The following is a 21,766-nucleotide window of genomic DNA, read 5'->3' as shown; positions in this document are numbered from 1 at the left end:
TGCACACTGGGTGTTTCAATAACGCTGGTAACGTTAGCTGTGTAAAGACACGTTAAGAACGTGAGTTTTTCAGCATTTTTTAGCATTTTTGTATTAGCTTTTAGAGGCGTTTTGCCAGTTTTTTTTGCGTTTGCGGTTTTTAGAGGTTTTTTTTTACCAAGCGTTAGAGCAATTTTACAGCTAAAAAACTCCTCTAGAAACCCACTAGTCCTGGGTTTTTTCTCCAGCCAAAAAACGTCCCTGCCAAAAAACGCTGATTAAAGCCTATGTGTGCATGGACACATAGGATAACATGCTGGGGAGTTTATTGGCTGTAGTAAAAAATGTCAAAAGCTAAAAACAGCAGCTGTAAAAACATCCAGTGTGCATGAGGATTACTTAATTAAAACATTGTGCAGACACTGAACAGTCAGAAGCTCCGGGGTCTGTGCACCTTTATATCTGGAAACTCATACACAGTTTCAGCTACAGGTACAGATTTCAGAGAAGATGGAAAAGTGTGAATATATACTAAAATATGCTTTGCTTTGCTTTTTTCTACTCTATGACACTGTCACCTGGACATATGCACATATTAACATATGGGTTAGGAGATATTTAGTATGCTTATAAGACAGGATCACATACAAGGCAGGGGCGGACTGACCATTTGGAAACTCGGGCACTGCCCGAGGGCCCGGGGTCAGTAGGGGGCCCCATGAGATGCCCCTGGTCCTTTTTTCATAGGCTTTTTTGAGTTTGGGCAAGGACACAGGGGCCCCATGATCCCCTATTGCCTGGGGGCCCCATGAGTTGTCAGTCCGCCCCTGCTACAAGGAACCAAAAGTCATGTGGCATCTAGAGCAGCTATTCTCAGCTAGGATTCCAAGGAGCCCTAGGGTTCCTCCAAAGGTTTCAAGGGGTTCCTTGAGCAATGAACAATTTCTGCCTCAGAGATAAGTAACCACTAACCCCAATGATCTTTTTAGCTATCTGTAAGGGGAGAGGGGGTTCTTCCTAATGACCCCAAATGTAAGAAGCATTCCCCACATTGACCATGACACTGATATACCATGAGCTAAAGATATAGAAATTACCAGCAGGGATTCCCTGGGACCAGATCGTTATTTCAAGGGTTCATATCCTTTGAAGGTTGAGAAAGGCTGCTCTAGAAAGTAACTAAGTAAATTAAAGTCGAACTCCAGGCAGATAACAACACCAAATAATACCACTCAGTATTCATTATTATCATCCTTAAATGTATGCTTTAAATACCAGCAATGTAAGCACATGAATTGCACTTTTTATCACATTCTTCCAGTTTCCTTGAAACAAGAGTTCAGACTAGGGGATGGAGAAAAAGCACAAGAAACCAATCAGTTGTGCTAAAATGCTTCCATGCTAAAATAGTAAGATGATGATAGCAAGAGAGAGAGGAGTGACAAATTTTAGTTCAACAGTCTGCTGATTCTTTTTTCATTGTCCAGTTACATGGTTACAAGTGTAACTTAACAGCTGCAAAGAAAAATCAGGACTCCTAGTCTGTGAGACAGGGTAGTGTTGTGTGCCAGGGCTGTATAAATCTCAGATCCAGATAGACAGAAATACAAGTTCTTTGGCATGAAAGACAGCTCCCTTATATGTATTTCATCTGTGTATTTAGCTATTTGCCTGGAGTTCAGTTTTATACCAGGTTAATACTAAAGAAAACCTTGCAAGAGAGCAACATGGAGGCTGCATTAGGTGACCACATGTTTTGAAAATTATAGTTATGCAGCGCTAATAAATAAAATAAAATAATAAAAATTGCACTATATCATATTAAAACAACTGAGTCCATTATTAGTGGTACAATGAAGTGTTGTGTGCAAGCATTAATAAATCCGTAATAAAGGAAATCTGTGACTCTTGTGCTCGTGAAGATGGACAAACATTGCACTAACCAGATAGCGCAATTAATGTGCGTGGAGCAAATAAGACCTGCTCCTGGTACTCTGGACATGTAATACCATGGGGATAGGTGTCATCAGCGTGTAGGCCACTAGGTGTCATCCATCTAGGTATACCCTCTAGTCTCCAAATATGCCAGTCACAGCCACCAGGAGGAGGATCACACACCAATCCATGCTACAGAAAACCTTCAAAAACAGGCTCCCAAGGGAATGATGAGCCCAGAGAAAGCCTCCAATAGTGCAGTAGGTCTTTATTTCACAAAAATTCCAGCATAAACAGATTAAAAGAACGAACTTACATCCGGATCCAATATGGCCGCCGGCTGTCATTCAGGATGGCCTTGCGGTGTATGCACAGAAGTCAGGGCCACCTCTCTAACTACTGGCAAGGCCATCCTGAATGACAGCCGACGGCCATATTGGATCCGGATGTAAGTTCGTTCTTTTAATCTGTTTATGGTTAGTGCAATGTTTGTCCATCTTCACGAGCACAAGAGTCACAGATTTCCTTTATTATGGATTTATTAATGCTTGCACACACTTCATTGTACTACTAATAATGGACTCAGTTGTTTTAATATGATATAGTGCAATTTTTATTATTTTATTTTATTTATTAGTGCTGCATATTTATATATTTATGTTTCTATTATTGGGTTTTTGAGGTTGCCTTTTATGCTAGCAGCTTATATATTATTTTTCCCAGTGCTTGATTACCGTTTTTTATATTGAAAATTATAGTTGCCTAGTTGTCATATTGATCATTTTGCTTCCAAACTTTGGGATTTTACACCATATACAGTACACAGGGGATACGTATAAATTGTAGAACATCAGAATTCTCATAGAAATCAGAATTTGAACAACCAAGAGATAATCTCAAATAGAACTGACTCCATATGTAGTAAACTCATTTTCTTTATTAATCCACTGTACTTTCAATATACTGTACACACAATTAATCCACAAATATCTTATACAGACATCTAAAAGCATTTAATACTCTGAGTCACTGCACCAAATTTTTATGCAGATTGGGGCCTCTAAATTTTTCTGATATTCCGGATCTCTGTAATTGTTCTGGGTCAGTGACTAACAGTATTGAAGCCAAAAGGACAAATTCCAGGCAAATAGCATTTTAAAATGGATGTCAGCATTGGCAGCCTCCATATTTCTTTTATGACAATTTCTCTTAAAAAAAATAGAACATTTCAAATATACCCCTGTGCAGCACATTTTTTTAATTCCAATGAGCCATCATGTGTAAATATCAGACATGTTTTGTTAACAAACCTTCATAAACTGAAGAGAGCTTATGCAAGTCGGCGCATGGGGCAGTACAATGTTTGGGCATATTTTCCTGCACGAGAGCCAAAGGTGCTGCATACAGCTACCCCATAAGGGTGAATGGCTGTATGCAGGTTTATGCTGGTACATGTGTAAACCAACACATGCATACAGAAATAAAACCCCAAATGTAGATACTCTGTATTCAGGGTTTTAAGTCTGTAGGCAAGTACCAACATATATCCACATACATCCTTGTCTTGCCTATAGGGCTGCTCCTGAGTGGGCAAATACAGTATGCCTGAACTTTACATTGCACTGCCCAGGATGGCCATGTGCTTGAGTCCTACTGTTGAGCATTCTGAGATTTGCATAACTAGGGCTGTTAAGATTTTAAGCAGGCTCACCTGAAGTATAGTTGATGATGTCTACTCCAAGGGCCGGGCTCTTCCTCTTCCTGGGCCTCCCCTTTTGCACTGCCCCTGTTCCATTGGTGAAGTATGGAAGCGCAGACAGCCCACCTCCTTTGGCAGAGAGCTCAGTGTAATTAAGCTGTGGGTGGAAATCTCCCTGAACCAAGAGCTCAAAGTGAGCACGGCAGTACACTAGGTTCTCCTTCATGCCAAAATGATCTCCTGTACTCAGGGTCTTGTTACAAGTGGTGCACGTGAAGCAGCTTAGGTGATAGACCGATTCTCTCGCTCTCATAACCATTTCTGAAGCTGAGATACCAAGGTGGCAACGAGCACACCTCTGCACCGAAAACCTTCTGGAGACAAACAGAACATTGATTGACAATAGGTCAATACAAACATATTTTTATTATACAAAAATGTTGATACCCCTAGTGTACCAATATGTTCCTTCCTATTACATAGACAAATAATTTTTGCAGATTATATCTAAAAATCTAATGGTACACAGTACATTTTAAATAAACCTGCTTCCATCAATATTACCTCTGTACACTTAAATATATGATTCGTATTAGCCATTCTATGAATCAATAGCAGTTATCAGTATGCATAACATACAGTAGAATACTAAGACACAACTGAGCCATGCGTCAGTTTGATTTTGTTTCCGATAACAGTCAAAGGCTCAATTGACAAATTCTTAACCCAGGGATAAGGATCTTTATTTTCAGCTATGTGACTGCAATTCTCAAATCTTATTGGAGCTGAAAATAACTGTCACATTTTTTAAGAAGGGGATCCATATCTTGCTGTGCTAGCTTTGTGAATTGAACCGTATGTGTTTAAATTTCTCTAATTGCCTCAAACCATAATGAAAAATAATAACAGTATGCAAAAATGATATTCATTACAGCTAAAATATGAGAAAAGGATATGCAGATGCTACCCTAGAATTACTGGCAACCTGCCACATTCAAACTCAACTAAAAGCATCTAATGTTATTGGTTAAAAAACTGAAAATATGTAATACGCTAAAAATCTGTCAGTGCAAAACAATGCGTTCTTCATGGAATTCTCGATCAGAGATTGTTTTTTTCTGCTGCAATATTTTACTATATTACAGAAAATTTAAATCTTGTGGGGGGGATCACATTTAATATACACTAAAGGATTGCAATAGCTCTCTATATTAAAAGTAATGTTAAGTCAAATAAAAAAAAACAGAAATCAATATTAAAAACAGATTTTTTTTTTAATTTTATGAATGGTTAAAAGCAGACATCCCCCCTCCCCCCCCCCCCCCCCACCACTACCATCCATTTGAAAACGTACATCAGCATGCAGCTTTACAAGCAAAACATAATCACTTTAAAGACATAAGTTAAGATTGTTTCTGAAAACTTATATGTTTGTTTTTTTCTGAGGCACTAATGACATTGCCAGTGCCTTCCTGCTGCCACCTGGATAGATAGCCAGTGCCTTACAGGCTTGTGAATAAACTGCGTGCTATTGCAGTATTCCATCAAATCTCAATCACCAAATGTGTATTGTTTCTAGGTTGCCATGGCTTCACAAATGAGAATGGTAGGTGGTGTAATGATGCTTATATTGCTAAAGCCATAGAAATGGTTAAGTGTAAAGAAATAGCATCTGATATTACAGAGGACAACATCGGTCAGCCAATATATAGAACCAGTAAGAAGAAGTTGGCCACCAATGGCATATATTTTGAATATGGCAGCATGAGTTTTCATATATGAGCTAAATGGAACAATGTGATCATGGAAATAGAGAGGCAAGTAACAATAATAAGGTTAATTTGTTTTCTTATAAAATGGGAGGTCTGATTTAACAGAGTTACATTTATAGGAGGTCATTTTCTTTCTTAGAATTTCAAATCTAACTCTGTTGATAGTCTATTGATAATTTCCAGTTATGGCTCCTTGTAATTAAAAAATGATTCTTTTGTCAAATTGTCCTTTTTTTTCTAGCTGCACGCAAGAGCCCATGTTTTATTATTTTGCATTGGATTTTATTCAAAAGAAAAACAAATGAAAATGATTTTCTATTTATATTGGTATTTACACAAATTGAATTCATTTTACAGCGTCCTTAATTTAAGAAAATAAAGTGAATTAAGTATGTTAATATGTCTTTCTTCTGTTCTTTGATTTCAGACATTATGAGTGTCTGCTCAGTCTATAAACATGCACAGTTTATGTATACATAATTCAAGGGGAAGATATGAGTATGCATGTTTATATACACTTTATTCATTGGAAAGTTGTCTGTCAGATCATGTATGCACAATCCAACCCATGCACAAACAGTGAATATATGAGGATAGGACTTTGAAGTGCTCAGCGTGGAACATTTGAAACTGGAATGAAAGCATAGAAATGAGTCATATTGAAACTAATAGACTTCCCTACCCTGCTCTACTCAATGGGGTTGATCTACTAGAGTACAGACTGTTCACTTAGCAAAGCGAATGTTAACTTGTCAAGGTAAAAGTTTATTTTGAAAAAGGGATGTTAATGAATACTGTGAAGTTGTGTTCATTTGAATAACCAATCATATGCTAGAAACATTTTCTATTTTTGTTTTCATTTCCAGCATATGTGAGTATTCAAAGCAAGCGCAGGTTCTTCTTATTCAATAAACAAGTAAAACATTCTCTTTGATAAGTGAATAGCCTCCACTCCTTTAGTAAGTTCTGTTCTCTTTTCAAGATTTGGCCTTTATTGAGCCTTTGTGCTTTTACTGAAATAGAGTAGCACAGGTTTGCCGCAAGATGACACTTGTGAGCTATTTATGTAGTTATAGATCTCTTTATCTAGCCTTGCTGACCTGAGAGTAGATGTAACCCTTAAATGTATAACTCTGCAAGGGCATACAGATATAACATAGCCACTGATCCTTCTAATAGGCCAGTACCCAACCACCAACTCTTTACATTTTCTAATTTCAGGTGGAGGTGCAGAGTGCATACCTCTGGATTTTCAGCGCTGAGATGCTTACTGTTAGTCTCTCTGAATTTGAAGGGTATTTTTGTTGATAATGATACAGAATCTCCCAGTAATAAATTCATACTCTGCTGTAAATTAAGGCCTAGAGGAATCACAATGCACTCATGAGAGTCAAGCAAGTGGGGCATTTCATTTGTGCTTTGGTAAAACACATGTAATAGAAAAACGATGATACAGAAAATTTGATAAATTTGATCTGTTTATAGAGATGTGCGTGTTAGGACTGTCCCCACTGTATAGGAGCAAGAAGAAAAATGTGGAACTGCAATATAATAGGAGTAGCTAAAATTGATTTATGTTTTAATGAAGAGATCCTCAATCTTCTGAATCTGAAGTCCATGCAAGCATCTAAGTACATTGTAGTTGTTGTATGTAGTTGAAATACAAATACAGGAGATGTTTTTTCTTCTGCCAAAGGATATGTAATTCTATTTAGTCAGTTTTGTGATCTAGCTCAACTACCAGACAGCATTGCACGGCAACATAACAAAGCATGGGGGCTCCATTACAGTTACACCGCTACAGTAGAGCCAAGGAACACCCCGGCTGATTTGACAATGAAAGAGGAGGAGCACAGTGATAAGGTCATTACTCTGCTCTTTCCTTCTGTCAGTATGTCAGCACATGCTCATTGCAGTAAGACTCCAATGGGTCCTAGTGCTGGTCCTCCTTCTACTAGCTGAATTTAAACATGCATGTCATTTTTTTTGTCAATATTGCATTCATTGATGTTTTTTATTATCTGCCTGACAACAAGCTTTATATAAAGGAGATGATAATCAGCCAATCTAAGTATGAACAAAAAAAAAACAACAGCAAAAACCTCTACTAATAATTATTTAAATTAGACAACCTGGACATGGCTTTGTGTTCTGGAGCATGCGCATGTATTGCTTGTTAGGAGAGACAGGTACTGAGAACCTGCTGCAAGGCTGCTGTAAGCAACTTTAAAGGTAGCTGGGTGCTATATATGGAGCACAAAGCACTGATGTGTGACACTGTTTTAGTATAAATCCTATTATCATGTATTCACTGGTATGTGGCAACATGGATTTGTTTGTACAAACTCCAAGACATATTTCACACAGGTATCTGAAAGCACAATATACTCCATAATGTACCTGTAATAATCTTCTTTGCAGTATATACTTCCATCTTTTGCGAAACAAGTCAGTTCTGACTCCAAGGCCAGTTTACATTCACAGCATTTCAGGCAGCGTAGATGCCATTGCTTGTCTACAGCCAAGAGGTAATATCTGTCAGAAATTTTTCCTCCACATCCTGCACATAGAGTGGGCTTCTCTGGGCTGAGTGGTGGCATTCTCTGTGGTCAGAATAAAAGGAACAGTTACTGTACAGACAATAAAACAATGGGAAATGGTGAACAGACGGTATCCATGCTTGTCCCAGAGTTTATACATGATCGGTTATTTCTAGAGGTACTATTGGCCAAATTCTGCACTTATGAATGTTTAACATAATTACAGTGTTGATGTAGGATAGACGTGTTACATAACATAATATTATATTATCAGTAAAAGGGTTTATCCTACCACGTTACATTGAATACAGATTGCTACTAAGCATCTATTTCCATCAGTAAGCTTTTGTAATAACAGAGAAGAATACAAAAACCCAGCAGAGGATTATGGATTATGGATCAGCTTTCAACAATATGTGAAAATGATTAAAGCTGATCTCTAATTTGCCGATTCCACTGTTCTCTGTACTGTGCAATGAATAAGGTCTGGTGATTGACTAGTAGATAGATAATAGTCATGTGTATATATATATATATATATATATATATATATATATATATATACACTGCTCAAAAAAATTAAAGGAACACTTTGAAAACACATCAGATCTCAGTGGGGAAAAATATCATGCAGGATATCTATAGTGATATGGGCTAGATTAAACATACCATTTAATGGTATCAATTCCTTCATCCTCCAGGAACTGCCTGCATACTCTCACCACATGAGGCCGGGCATTGTCATGCACCAGAGGAAACCAGCACCCACTGGGTAGGGACTGACAATGGGTCCAAGGATTTTATCCCAATACCTAATGGCAGTCAGTTTGCCATTGTCTAGCCTGTAGAGGTCTGTGCGTTACTCCATGGATATGCCTCCCCAGACCATCACTGACCCACCACCAAAACAGTCATGCTGAACAATGTTACAGGCAGCATAATGTTCTCCAGACCCTTTCACGTCTGTCACATGTGCTCAGGGTGAACCTACTCTCAAGTGTGAAAAACACAGGGTGGCTGTGGTGGACCTGCCAATTCTGGTGTTCAATGGCAAATGCAAATCAAGCTATATGGTGCTAAGCAGTGAGCACAGGGCCCACTAGAGGATGTTGGGCCCTCAGACTACCCTCATGAAGTCTGTTTTTGATTGTTTGGTCAGAGACATTCACACCAGTGGCATGCTGGAGGTCATTTTATAGGGCTCTAGCAGTGCTCATCCTGTTCCTCCTTGCACAGAGGAGCAGATACTGGTCCTGCTGATAGGTTAAGGACCTTCTACGGCCCTGTCCAGTTCTCCTAGAGTAACTGCCTGTCTTCTGGAATCTCCTACATGCTCTGGAGACTGTGCTGGGAGACACAGCAAACCTTCTGGCAATGGTACATATTGATGTGCCATCCTGGAGGAGTTGGACTGTCTGTGCAACCTCTGTAGGGTCCAGGTTTTGCCTCATGCTACCAGTAGTGACACTGACCCTAACCAAATGCAAAACTAGTCAGAAACAATGAGTAGGGGAAAAAAAGTCAGTGGCCTCCACCTGTAAAACCAATCCTGTTTTGGGGGTCATCTCATTGTTGCCCATTTAGTGCACCTGCTGGTACTTTAATTAACACCAAAGCCGCTGAAACTAATTAACAACCCCCTCTGTGACTTATCTGACCAAATCAATATCCCAGGAGTTTAATTGACTTGATGCTCTACTCTGATTAAAAAGTGTTCCTTTAATTTTTTGAGCAGTGTATATATATATTCAGTCACATGTAAGTGCAAAAAAAATGTTTACATAAATCACAATTTTTGCTAGGACATAACTGGTTGATTAAAGCGATCACCTTATTTACTAAGACCAGTAAGCATTCACATTTCAAAGTGAACAGCCACTACTCCTATAGTAAATTACCTTCAGTGTCATGATTTGGGTCATAAAGATTTGTCTGTGAGGATAGACTGCGGGTTAAAGTCAGTACAGAGTTCCATAACAAGGAGTTTGATGGAAGTTACACCATCAACACACCAAACTTGGAAAATCTTGCATTGAATTAAGCAGCCTATTTCCTTCACGTATTTATCATCTATCTATTATGTTAATGCTATCTTTGAAAAATGTGAGATGCCTCTCATTATATTATCATGTAAATTATCATGGACTTCCTTCTAAATTCTATTTGTAGCTAATTTGACCTCCATTTTACAGTATACCTGCGACATTGGTATGTTTGTCTGAGCTGTTGGCAAAGTACAGCTTGACTTTTGGGCCTTTTCAAATCTGAGAATTGGTACCAATCTTCTTTTCCATTGCTGGCAGTGTGTACCTGTCTTTGTTACTGAAGAACAGGTTATGCCTGTATGGGAGGGTAGGTTTGTGGTCAGACCAAAGGCAGTCTAGTTTAATGCACAGTTTTAATATACTGTATACAGTATACTTGAGTGTACCCAACAAAGGCAGTGCCATGCAGAGAGTGGAGAGGGGCCTACATCTGTAATATTCCCCAATTCTTCCTATGGACTCTTTTGGCTACTACAGGAACAACAGGCAGCATGAAACAATCAACATGGTGGCATAATTCAAGAAATGAGGGCAGGTGACATATTAATATTATTTACTATATGGGACACCAAAATGTCTGACAATTGTGGGGTAGTAAAGTATAGTAACAATACAGTAGTTGAAGGATAGTTACCATCAGGGGCGGACTGAAAACTCATGGGGCCCCTGGGCAATAGGGGATCATGGGCCCCTGTGTCCTTGCCCAAACTCAAAAAAGCCTATGAAAAAGGTACCAGGGGAATCTCATGGAGCCCACTACTGACCCCGGGCCCTCGGGGCAGTGCCCCTGGTTACCATACATGGTTCACAAAGTCAAGATATGAATGACTGCTAGTACTCCTATATAAACAGAACCAGTATGGTTTGGGCTCCTTCCTTTCACCTTGACAAAGACAGCCTTCAGGGTCCCAAAATGGTGGATGTCTATACAGTATAACTTATTTGTATATTCTTTTGTACCCATGCACTTTCCTAGGCTGATGGCTATAAATAGACATGTGACTTTTCTGATGATACAACATGCCTTGCATTACTAATTGCTCCAGCAACAAGAATGGAGCACACTGAGATGCAAAATATATTTTTTCCTTTATAAAAATTGCCAGCAGGAAAATATTCTATTCTGACATGTTTTGCCCTTGGAATGGCACTTTAAAAAAAAAAAAAAAAAAGGACTGTGTCTAGTGTGAAATATGTCGGGATAGAACCTGTTTCTGTTGGCTTCTTTAATTAAAGAAGAATATTTTTTTGCATCTCCGTGTGCGTCATTGCTGTTGCTGGTACAACTGATTGCTTTGGTGGGAACAAGCCCAGCCAGCACCTGAGATGCGATGGTGGAGTGTGGAGCCTTATCTCACCTGGAGCGGGATGCAAAGGATTTGATATTGGAGTTTTGAATTATGTTTGTTTAATAATGTAAATTCCTAACAAAACACATATTTAAGTACCTGCCCGCTTTCCAGTTTAAGAGATCATCTCTGTGCAAACCTTGTACACTTGTTGACTGAAATACATATATTGGGTAAAGTAAGACAGTCACCTATGTAACATTAATTGTATCTTGCCTTATATTACTATATATTGCTTTATGGCTTTTATCACCACTAATGAATAGTAACGTTCCTTCCTTCTTCTAAAACATCACTCAATTTGCATTCATTCATGCCATGAATAAGGTGTAAGAGGGCATTATCATGATCTCTACTTCATGTGTAATATTCATACATCTACATTTCAGCTTTTTACTACACTGCTTTTTGCATGCGCATAAAAGAAGTTAACAGCATGAAGTGAGCCTGGATAGTATAAAAGCAGCTAACATTAAATGAAAGGCTGATTAAAAATTCCTGGCATCTCCATGAAAGTTTAAAAGGAAAGTCATTTTGCAGACAAAGAAGGTTCAGCAACCTTTTGTTAGACCAGAAACATTGCATTAAATGTTTCATTTTTTACTTCTAGATGCTCATTTAATTGAGCCAATGCCATTAATTTAATTTAGCCAGAAGAGTCTATAACAGTGAGCATTTATAACCAAGAAGGCAGCATGTGATTGGGTGCGAGTGCCACTTGATCCAATCACATGCTCCCTCTTCAGCTGAGAACACCTGCTGCTCTATACACAATGCACACAACATATAATGTAACTGGCCTGTGTTGATTTGTAATGTGAAATCTAGTATGTGTGTAGACTTTGGAAGCAGTAGACCTTGAGCACCATTTGTTCCACATCTATCATTTTACACAGATCAAACCAAAATTAGGCTGTTCATGGTGCCAAGTAGACATCCACTGGTCACTATCATTAGAAGAAAAGAGTGCTGGACAGGTTGAATATTTTACACTGTAGCCTAAAGTTTCCTGTTTAAACTGTTATTTTGTTTTCAAAGGGAATATTAGAGGATTTACTGTATACGCGTGGTATACAGTATGTGTATATAGGTATATAAATGGTGGCAACATCAGGATCAGATTAAAAATTCATTGCCCTTAGGTCCTTCTTACCACCTAAGAACTAGCCACAAAAAAATTGGTACCATCATGTAAAAGATATAACTGCATTATATAAATAATTAAAAGTAAATTCTCTTTTGTTTTATTTGTTTCAAGCTTATACATTTTTTTTTAAATGATACGTTAGTGAAACATAAACAGTTTGCCAACCCTGGAATTTAGGACATTTAGGCCCTGGTCCCATGTTGCCTCTTTAGAACCCTGGGTTCCCGCCACTGCACAAAAAAGGATTGGTGTAATACATGGGAGAGACTAAAATTACGTTGTACAAGGTAAAGACTCAACAAAGAGTATACAGATTGGTTTTGGCAATAAGAGTAACCCTGAACTCATTATTCATAAACTCATTATTCTTAAACAGCCTAATTATAATAAACACAGAAAGGATTAGTTTTTAGGCATAAATACAATGTACAACTTGCCACAAGCTGTGTATTCTTTATGCACAGATAACCTTATAGGGAATGCTAAGAACCACTCCTAGAAAAGGGAGGTCATTTTTGTTGGTTCCCAGGTCCTTATTAAAATAATCACATTGGAAACAATAAAAAATATGAAATATAAAAGTATAAGGCCAATTTAACATAACTATATGATTTGTTTTGGTATTTTCTTTATGACCAAATGACTATATTGCTTGATTATGTTTTAATTATGTCCTACATTATTTATGAAAGAGGGGGCCTTTGTAAAAGGTTTCCAGCAACATTAATATTTCTCTTATGCTCATGTCTGGAAAATGCCTTCAGATATGTAAGTCTTCATCCACAATAAATAAATAAATAAATGGAAATTGCATAGGTGTTCCATTACATTTACAGGGACAAGGTTCTATTTAACTACCTCCAGACTTATGGAAAATAAAATCCTTCTGTACAAAACAAAATGTTGTGTGTTTACCTGTAAACCAAGGAGTCCTTTCTCCACCCCTGCACTGCTATTTGCATAACTCCATCCCACACAGTTCATTTTATGGGTACCACACTTCCCTGGTGCTGGGGAATTATGGATCGAATGCTGATTCCAACACCTTCTACCGTACACTTATGAAAAAAAACCCAAAACAATAAAGCACATTACAGCTCTTACTGTAGAATCTGATTCAAATAGTAGTGTTAATCAATCAGATGCATTTTTTTTAATTTCATATTTACACCATAGTCTGCCTCATTTATAATCCAGCTAGAAATCTTTCCCACAAGGTTAACTGATACAGTCCAATGCTTACGGGAAATGGTAAAATTATACATGTGCATAGCTAATGCTGTGTTTTTTTGTGCAGAATATGTGTAGTAAAGTAAAAGCAAAAGTCCTTTGTACTGTAAAGCTAGCATGTTTATGCTTTTTTTATAACATACGGGTATATGAAAAAAATACATTTATGGTAAAGTGGACCAAAAAGAGACATTTACAGTGTGTTTTGGGGGTTTTTTGGTCCAATAAATTATTTTGGATACAGAGTTTTAGGCACAGAAGATTTGTTTTACTTTGTAATGATACTTTCTGTATAATTCTGGCATTATTATTGGCTTGATAGTACAGTTTTTCTCAAGATACTTCTTTACACTATAACAATTATTAATAAAGTTTAGGGTTATTGGGTTAGGCTTGGGGTAGGTTGATGTTAAAGTTAGGTTTATGGGGCTATAGTAAGCTTAGGTTCAGAGGTTACATTTAGTTTTAGGGATATGTTTAGGGCTTTCAGTTAAATACTGAAACTAGGCCGATGTTCAGGGTAAAGTTGTATTTTTATATTGAACTTTTTGTATTGAAATTCTACTTTTTTGAGGCAATAACGCAGTCTCTTATGTGTTTTTGTGTGTGGATTTTGTTAGTGCTAAACAAATTTTGGGGCGTTGGTTTGCTTAAAGTGTAACTTTTGCACTGGTCAGTAACAATGTGATCAGATCAAGTTCAGGCAAAATTGAAGATTTCTTTTTTACTACATTATTTCTGATGAAAACAAATTACTGGATCTGCATACAATTTATCCTTTAGTATTGTAGCTACATTACAAGTGAATCCTTCTGTGTCTTTCTACTTTCTTGTGACTTTGGTGTTCATTTATTAAAGCTCTACCAGGCCAAAAAATGTCATAGCTGTCTTCCAATAGCTGCATAGCTAGAAACTTTATTAGAAAAGAAAAGTAAGAAAAGAAAAATTGGTTATCTCAAATGAATACAGTTATATGTGTGCAAGGTGTGTCTTGTGTGACAGTTGATAGCTTTGCCATTTGAAAGTATTTTATATTTGTGGGACATCTTTCAATCAAATTTATCCTTCATATTAAGAGTTTTTACACTCACTGGCTCCATAAGTACAATAAATATGTGGCTTGGTGCATCAAAGTTTGACCAGCTTAGAAAAAACGTGTACGGGACATTTACGGTGAGTTTGCTTTTGTATAATTGTATATAATTGTAAATCTGCCACATATGAAGCAATGTCATTGTTTTTTAATGTGGTGTTGCTATTTACAGTAGTGTTAAATCAGTGCTTTTGGCAGCTACTATTTATATTTTAGACTCTCTAGCTAGCAGAAAGCTGCATAGAGTCAGAAGCTGTGTGCACTTCTTAATACCTGGAAAGAAGAGATAAATATTTAAATTGGCCAAAAAAGTGTGTTGTGTGTTGCATTTACATTTATATACTGAAAGACTAGCCAAGCTATACTGCTCTGTCCAGTCAATGAACTTCTACATGTCCAGTCATCCTTTACTTGGAAAAGGATTCCCTTTAACCAGATCTGGCATTTGAAGCAAACACAATTCAATGAATTGGAGAAAAACCTGCACCATTTAGTATACACTCACACTGTAGATCAAACATGTCAAAATCAACTGACGCAGGAAAAAGGACCGACTTCAGAAGATAATACTCAGAAGGCTACTTTTGCTTTTAAGTATGTAATTCCCATAGTTGTAAGTCATATGCCAGCTTTGGAATGATATCTTTATTTACAATCGAAAGCTAAAAGGTATTCAACAAATCTAGGCTATTCACTCTAGCCTGTCCTAAAAGCTTTGTGGAATGGATACAAAGATTAATTTAAACATTTGCCATATCTAATTGTTCTTAATTGTCAGATACACCAACCTCTCTGATAAATAGCACTGTGATTATGGGTTATTCAGTGTTTTAAATGTCCCACATTCAGTTTCATATAGAACCAATGGAAAACATTATCATCACTCATTAAGACCATAACAAAGTGATAGAGGCCAATGTAAAAGTGGGCTGGAATAAACATTTACTAACAAAGGGGGGACAAATGTGGTCTTCTAAAACACTGGTTTGATAACTTTGATTTACATTGTGAATTATTATTGTTACATTAAAATAAAGGGTCATAAACTATCAAACTGATAGATAGTTAAAGAGTTTAAAGGCAACGTGGTAAAAGAATCACACAACACACAATTTGGCAAAGTAGGAAGGTGTTTTAACCAATGATACTTCAAACGTTCCATGTTGTACACAGGCAAAAAAGTGCACATATACACACACATTCATACTAAATGAAAGATCCCAGAGTAAAAAAAAAAAATAACGTGTTATTGTCACCCAATGATATAATTTTTAATTGTTTATTCCACAACTTAATGATTTTTTTTTTTAAATAGCAGTTGTTTGTTTTAAGCTGTAATATTTTCTTTCCACTTCATAAAGTACAATACTTAAAAAAAAGATGTGACAGAAAATATTAATAAGCTTGATTTTGTTAATCCCTTCAACATATGTGTTAGCTTTATGAAATAATACTTTTGCTATGCATGATGGACTCATCAGCTAAAACCCAAATATGTACAAGAGTTATTTGCTTCTAAATATATTTCTGCAGGCTATATCAACCCTACCCTTCATATTCCTCCCCAAGACTCATTGTTCAAAAATACAATTTATTTTCTTTGGTATAAATCAGACACTGATTTTTTAAAAAACAGCGGAGATTCTCAATATTCATAGGTATTAACACATTAGTATCTGTCTGTATATCTCCCTAGAGAGCTTATTAAAGTAGGAAAAAATATCCCTTATCCACTAATGAGGCTTGATCTCTGTCTAATCTCTTTTTTATACTGACCCCAATTAACATTGTCTTGCTTTCTCCGGCTGATTTCTGGTTTAGCTTATTTGCGTGGTTTTAATAAAAATATTATGTTGTTTATTAAGCTAATGTGAAAATGTTGTTATTTTATATAATAATAATAATTATGAAAATAGTGGTGGTGGTAATGCAACTACTGAAGCAATTGTGATAAAAGTCTGTATTCAAAAAATATATGTGGGATATATGAATTACATACATTGTTCATACAATAAGAATTATTTGTTACTTGTGGATTACATATGTAATTCAATACATACATGCAAACCTTAATCTTCTATTTTAAAACAAAAATACTGTATTTTGAATTATAAGATACTTCTTTGTTATTTTGTTGTTTTTCCTTTTCTTGAAAAACATACAACCAACATGTTTAATTGGTATAAAACATTGCTTTCAAAACAAACACCAGTAAAACACATGGAGAGTAAAATATCCCCTTATATTTCCCTCTTGTCTGCTACAAGTACAAGGAATTTAAAAATTAATAAGCATAGTCATATTGAGGGGGATAAATTATATAAATAAAATTTTATATATATATATATATATATATATAGTTGAATTTTGTTACAGTTATACCTGCTGTAATTTAAATCATTTGTATTAATTTCTTTGTTTTTCTCATGGCTTTTATATACATGAATTCTTACATTTTGAAAATATATTACCTACATTAGCTGCACTAGACCACTGATAAATGCAACGTACATATTAATGTATGTATTTTTAAATAGACAGATAGATAGATAGATAGATAGATAGATAGATAGATAGATAGATCAAAATTATTAAATAAACTTACTTATAATATAAAGTAATGTAATGAACTCATGGCTATGAAAATATCGTTTTACATCTCTCTCTCTCCCTATCTCTCTCCCTGTGTGTGTGTATATATATATATATATATATATATATATATATATACACACACAGGGAGATATATATATATATATATATATATATATATATATATATATATCTAGAAAGAAGGAGAGAGAGGTGTGGAGGTGTGTGTGCGTGAGATATATATATATATACACACACACACATACAATATATATCTACATAGATATATATAGATATACATATATGTGTATATCTATATATTTATTTTCAGATAGATAGATAGATAGATAGATAGATAGATAGATAGATAGATAGATAGATATTGAGCAGATTCCTTCCAAAATAGTTTCAAAGAGATGCTGATTGTTAGTATAATGATAGACAAGGAATTGTACAAGCCAGACATATATACTATGTATGATCAGATAATACCATGGTATAATATTAGGGTTATCAGACTATAATATTAGGTGATAAGAAGGTTGTGAATTCCCCTTTTTATAGCGCAGGATGGGACACAACAATTGATTTCTAGCTGTTTAGAGGAGAGATACATGTAGAAGGACAGAAGTCCCCGGATCGGCTGTGGGTTTAGCCCAGGTCTACTTACAGTTTCTCTTCCATTGACTTGGATAGTTTTGGCTAGGCGGTTGTCCGCTGACTTGGACCTTCTCTCCATCTCCTCCATGATCCCTTGTATATGTCCCCCGGTTATCCCGTGGAAGAGCATAGCTGCTGGTCGGAAGGGATAGGCACTTTCTTCTGTTCTGCAGCCCACAATTTCCATATACAGAGGTGTCCTCCAGCATCCAAGCCCAGAAGAAGCTCTGACAGGCAGCCCGCAGACTCTCAGCAGTCCTGGTCCTCCTGGAGACACAGTAAGAAATGACCATCAGCCATACAGAGGGCACAGCCAGGTGAAGGATGGGGGGCTCTGCAGGACACACTGCCAGGAGAGGAGAAGCTCCCTTCACTGATGTACACAGGACCTGGTCAGACAAACTTGGGAAAGAGCACCAACCAACCCATTGCTGATCTCTGGGTAGGAGGGGCTCACATTTTGTTAGGCAAAACAAAAGGTTGTCATGCACTGCTGAAGCCCACAGTGATGGACAAGTGGTGACAAGTGGGGCTGGGGGGGGGGGGGTTAGCATTGCCCCCTTCTCATTCTCAGTTGTTTATTTCAGCCAGGAGGCTGGGAGCATCAGCTGAACCTCTATGGGACGAAACAATGTCACAGGGATGTCCTGAACAGGGTGACTGTACCACCTACAGAGGGACACATGGGAAGATCGGGCTGCACAGTCTACATAGCATCACATCTGGTTGGTGTAACTTTGTCAAAGTGTCCCAGGTAGCTTCTGTGTCTCCACATATCACTCTGCGAGGGGTGTCAGGGTCATTGATCTCCCTAACTGGGTAACTTATAGTCACAAAAGAAGGGGGTGGGGAGAGAGGGAATGAGAGAGAGAATAAAAGAGTGAGAGGGGATGAAGAGAAAAGGACAAAGCAAGAGATGGGGGACGGAACACAAAAGAGAGGAAGAAAAAGTGAGGGAGAAAAGAGGGAGAAAAGGAAAAGAGGAAGAGAGAAAAAGAGAGAGAGGGGAGATGGGGAAGAATCCGAGAATTGGAGGGATAGAAAGAAAGGAGGAGAGAGAAAGGCAAGCACATACAAAAGAGAGGAAAGACAGGCAGATTGGGGGGGGGGGGTAGAGAAAGAAAGAGATGAAACCAGTCAGAGAGAGAAAGAAAGAGGGGACAAAAAGAGAGGGCAAGACAAAAATGGGTGAAGACATGAAGGGGAAGAAAGAAAAAAAAGGGGGGTGTAAAAGAAAGAAGGGGAAACCATACAGAGGAAAAGACAGGCAGATTGGAGGGGTGTGGGCAGAGAAAGAAAGAGAGGAAAACAGAGAGTCAGGAAGAGGAGAAAGAGAGGCCAAGACAAAAAAAGGGTAAAGAGATGAAGGGGAAGAAAGAAATAAAGGGGGGGGGAGTGAAAGAGAGAAGGGGAAACATAAAGAGGAAAAGACAGGCAGATGGGGGGGGGTAGAGAAAGAAAAGAGATGGAGAAAGAAAGAAAGAAAGAAAGAAAGAAAGAAAGAAAGAAAGAAAGAAAGAAAGAAAGAAAGAAAGAAAGAAAGAAAGAAAGAAAGAAAGAAAGAAGGAAGGAAGGAAGGAAGGAAGGAAGCGAGCCCATTGTGTGTTGGGATCTCGCTGTGACATTGTAGGATTAGGCTGTGCAGCTGTTGCATGTTTCCTGACACCTCCATCCACTGTGTTTCCCTGAATGCTGATTTCTACTTTTCTCGTCAGAGCCCTCAAGGAGAGAAAGCAATTGCAAGTGTCCCATTCCTGACTGTTGCCAGAAATCTCCAATATTCTCCAGCATAACTAGCAGATTGGTAATTCAATCCATTCATTCTGGATTACTCCAACCATCTTGTACCCCCAGCACCTGACCCCAGGACACATGACATGGGTATTGTCTATTACACTGAGGGGTATTGTCTAGGACTGACACACCTATCACAATTTTCTAATTACATTTGGTGCAATCGGCCGATCCATATCATATTGTGTATGGTGAGCTCTATGTTGCCTGAGCAGGAGGTCGCATAGGGAAGACAGATTTAAATACTGCCATTCTTTAGCCTATGAATATTTAAAGCTGGAGCACAAGTGATTCCTAGTAATTGAGTGGAAGTAGAGAGGCGCTGGATGGTCCCTCCTGACAGCCGGGGGATGCAGCAAGCTGTGAGCAGAGAGAGAGGAGCCAAGTGTACATCATCATGGTGTGGACAGTCTCCTGCCTGCACTGACACACACCAGGGAGCCCTTTATATGTGATGAGAGCCATACAATGGACCTAAAAGATTTCTACATCTCTGTGTACAAGGCTAGCTTCTAGTCACCATGTCTATTTATGAAAAGAAAGAAAGATTTACTAACACAATACACACAATCACTGACACAACAACCAGTTGATCGTTTGATCTCTGTACAAAAATCTAAGCTAAGTTTTGATTGGCTCTCAGGTTGTAACACTAGCAGCACAGTTCTTGTTTGTTACATCAATGTGTGGATATTTTGTTGCATAGATATACCCTAATCATTGTACATGTGCCTGCGATTGATTAACACTAGAAGATAAAGTGATCCATTTACTAAAGAAGTAAATTTACTAACCCAGCCTGTATGAGTGGTGTCAACTACCTGAACATAAAATCAAGAATAGTGTGCTGATCTAGATGCTTGATACAAACATAAAAGTAAAGATGAGGCTAGCTTTTTTAGTAAATTAGCCCAAAGTTTCCCCCTATGTCAAGTTTCAGGATGACTGGCATGTGATCTCTATGCCCTACATGTGCAATCAGACATCTGATATGGCTAATAAATGTTCAATATGTCAACGTCAGGTATATGATACTTATAACTATGGGTAAAGAGTGTGGAGGGACATTCACATCAGACAATGCTATGCTACACATAGATCTATTGCATGCACATGATTAGCCTAGGATGATTGATACAGATCTATGAGTAGTCTAGGATTGATACATATATATATGATTAGCCTAGGATCATCGATACATATATATGAGTAATCTAGGATTGATACATATATATACGATTAGCCTAGGATCATTGATACATATATATGAGTAATCTAGGATTGATTGATTTATTCATTTATTTCAGGTACTTATATAGCGCAGTCAGTTTACGCAGCGCTTTACATATATATTATACATTCACATCAGTCCCTAACCCTCAAGGGGTGTACAATCTAAGGTCCCTAAACTTACATTCATACATACACATACTAGGGCCAATTTAGACAGGATTCAATTAACCTACCAGCATGTCTTTGGAGTGTGGGAGGAAACCGGAGGACCCGGAGGAAACCCACGCAGGCACAGGGAGAACATGCAAACTCCAGGCAGATGGTGCCGTGGCTGGGATTCGAACCAACGACCCTAGTACTGCCAGGCGGAAGTGCTAACCATTTAGCCACTGTGCTGCCCATTGATGTATATATAGATGATTAGCCTAGGATCATTAATTCATACAGTATATAGGAGTAATCTAGGACTGTTGCATATATATATGATTATTCTAGGATCATTTATACATATATATGAGTAATCTGGGATTGATATATATATATATATATATATATATATATATTTATGATTAGTCTAGGATCATTGATACATATATATGAGTAGTCTATGATTGATACATATGTATGTGAATAGTCTAGGATCATTGATATATATATATAGTCTAATATCATTGATACATACATATATGAGTAGTCTA

General features: G+C 37.4%; 1 protein-coding gene across 6 annotated transcripts in view; it reads right to left on the bottom strand.

Annotated features, from left to right (window-relative positions):
- LHX9 (LIM homeobox 9) overlaps window positions 1-21,766 on the bottom strand; it is a 71,225-nt gene that overhangs the window by 46,535 nt on the left and 2,924 nt on the right. For 2 of the 6 annotated variants that reach the window (XM_089688675.1, XM_089688677.1), the window contains exons 2-4: window positions 18,052-18,308; window positions 7,786-7,988; window positions 3,626-3,984 (exon numbers count right to left, since the gene is read on the bottom strand). In XM_089688675.1, coding sequence (XP_089544801.1) covers window positions 3,626-3,984; window positions 7,786-7,988; window positions 18,052-18,228 — 739 coding nt within the window. In that variant the 5' untranslated portion in view covers window positions 18,229-18,308. Of the gene's footprint in view, window positions 1-3,625; window positions 3,988-7,785; window positions 7,989-18,051; window positions 18,570-18,714; window positions 19,092-21,766 lie in introns of those variants that run through there. The other 4 variants (XM_089688672.1, XM_089688676.1, XM_089688674.1 and 1 more) reach the window with 3 other exon arrangements.

Source organism: Staurois parvus, unplaced genomic scaffold, assembly GCF_062004578.1.
Source record: "Staurois parvus isolate SC_StPar_1 unplaced genomic scaffold, SC_StPar_1.0 ptg000450l, whole genome shotgun sequence".
Lineage (NCBI taxonomy): Eukaryota > Metazoa > Chordata > Amphibia > Anura > Ranidae > Staurois > Staurois parvus.
Note: the sequence above shows the minus strand (reverse complement) of the source record. Positions and strands in the feature narration are given on the sequence as shown.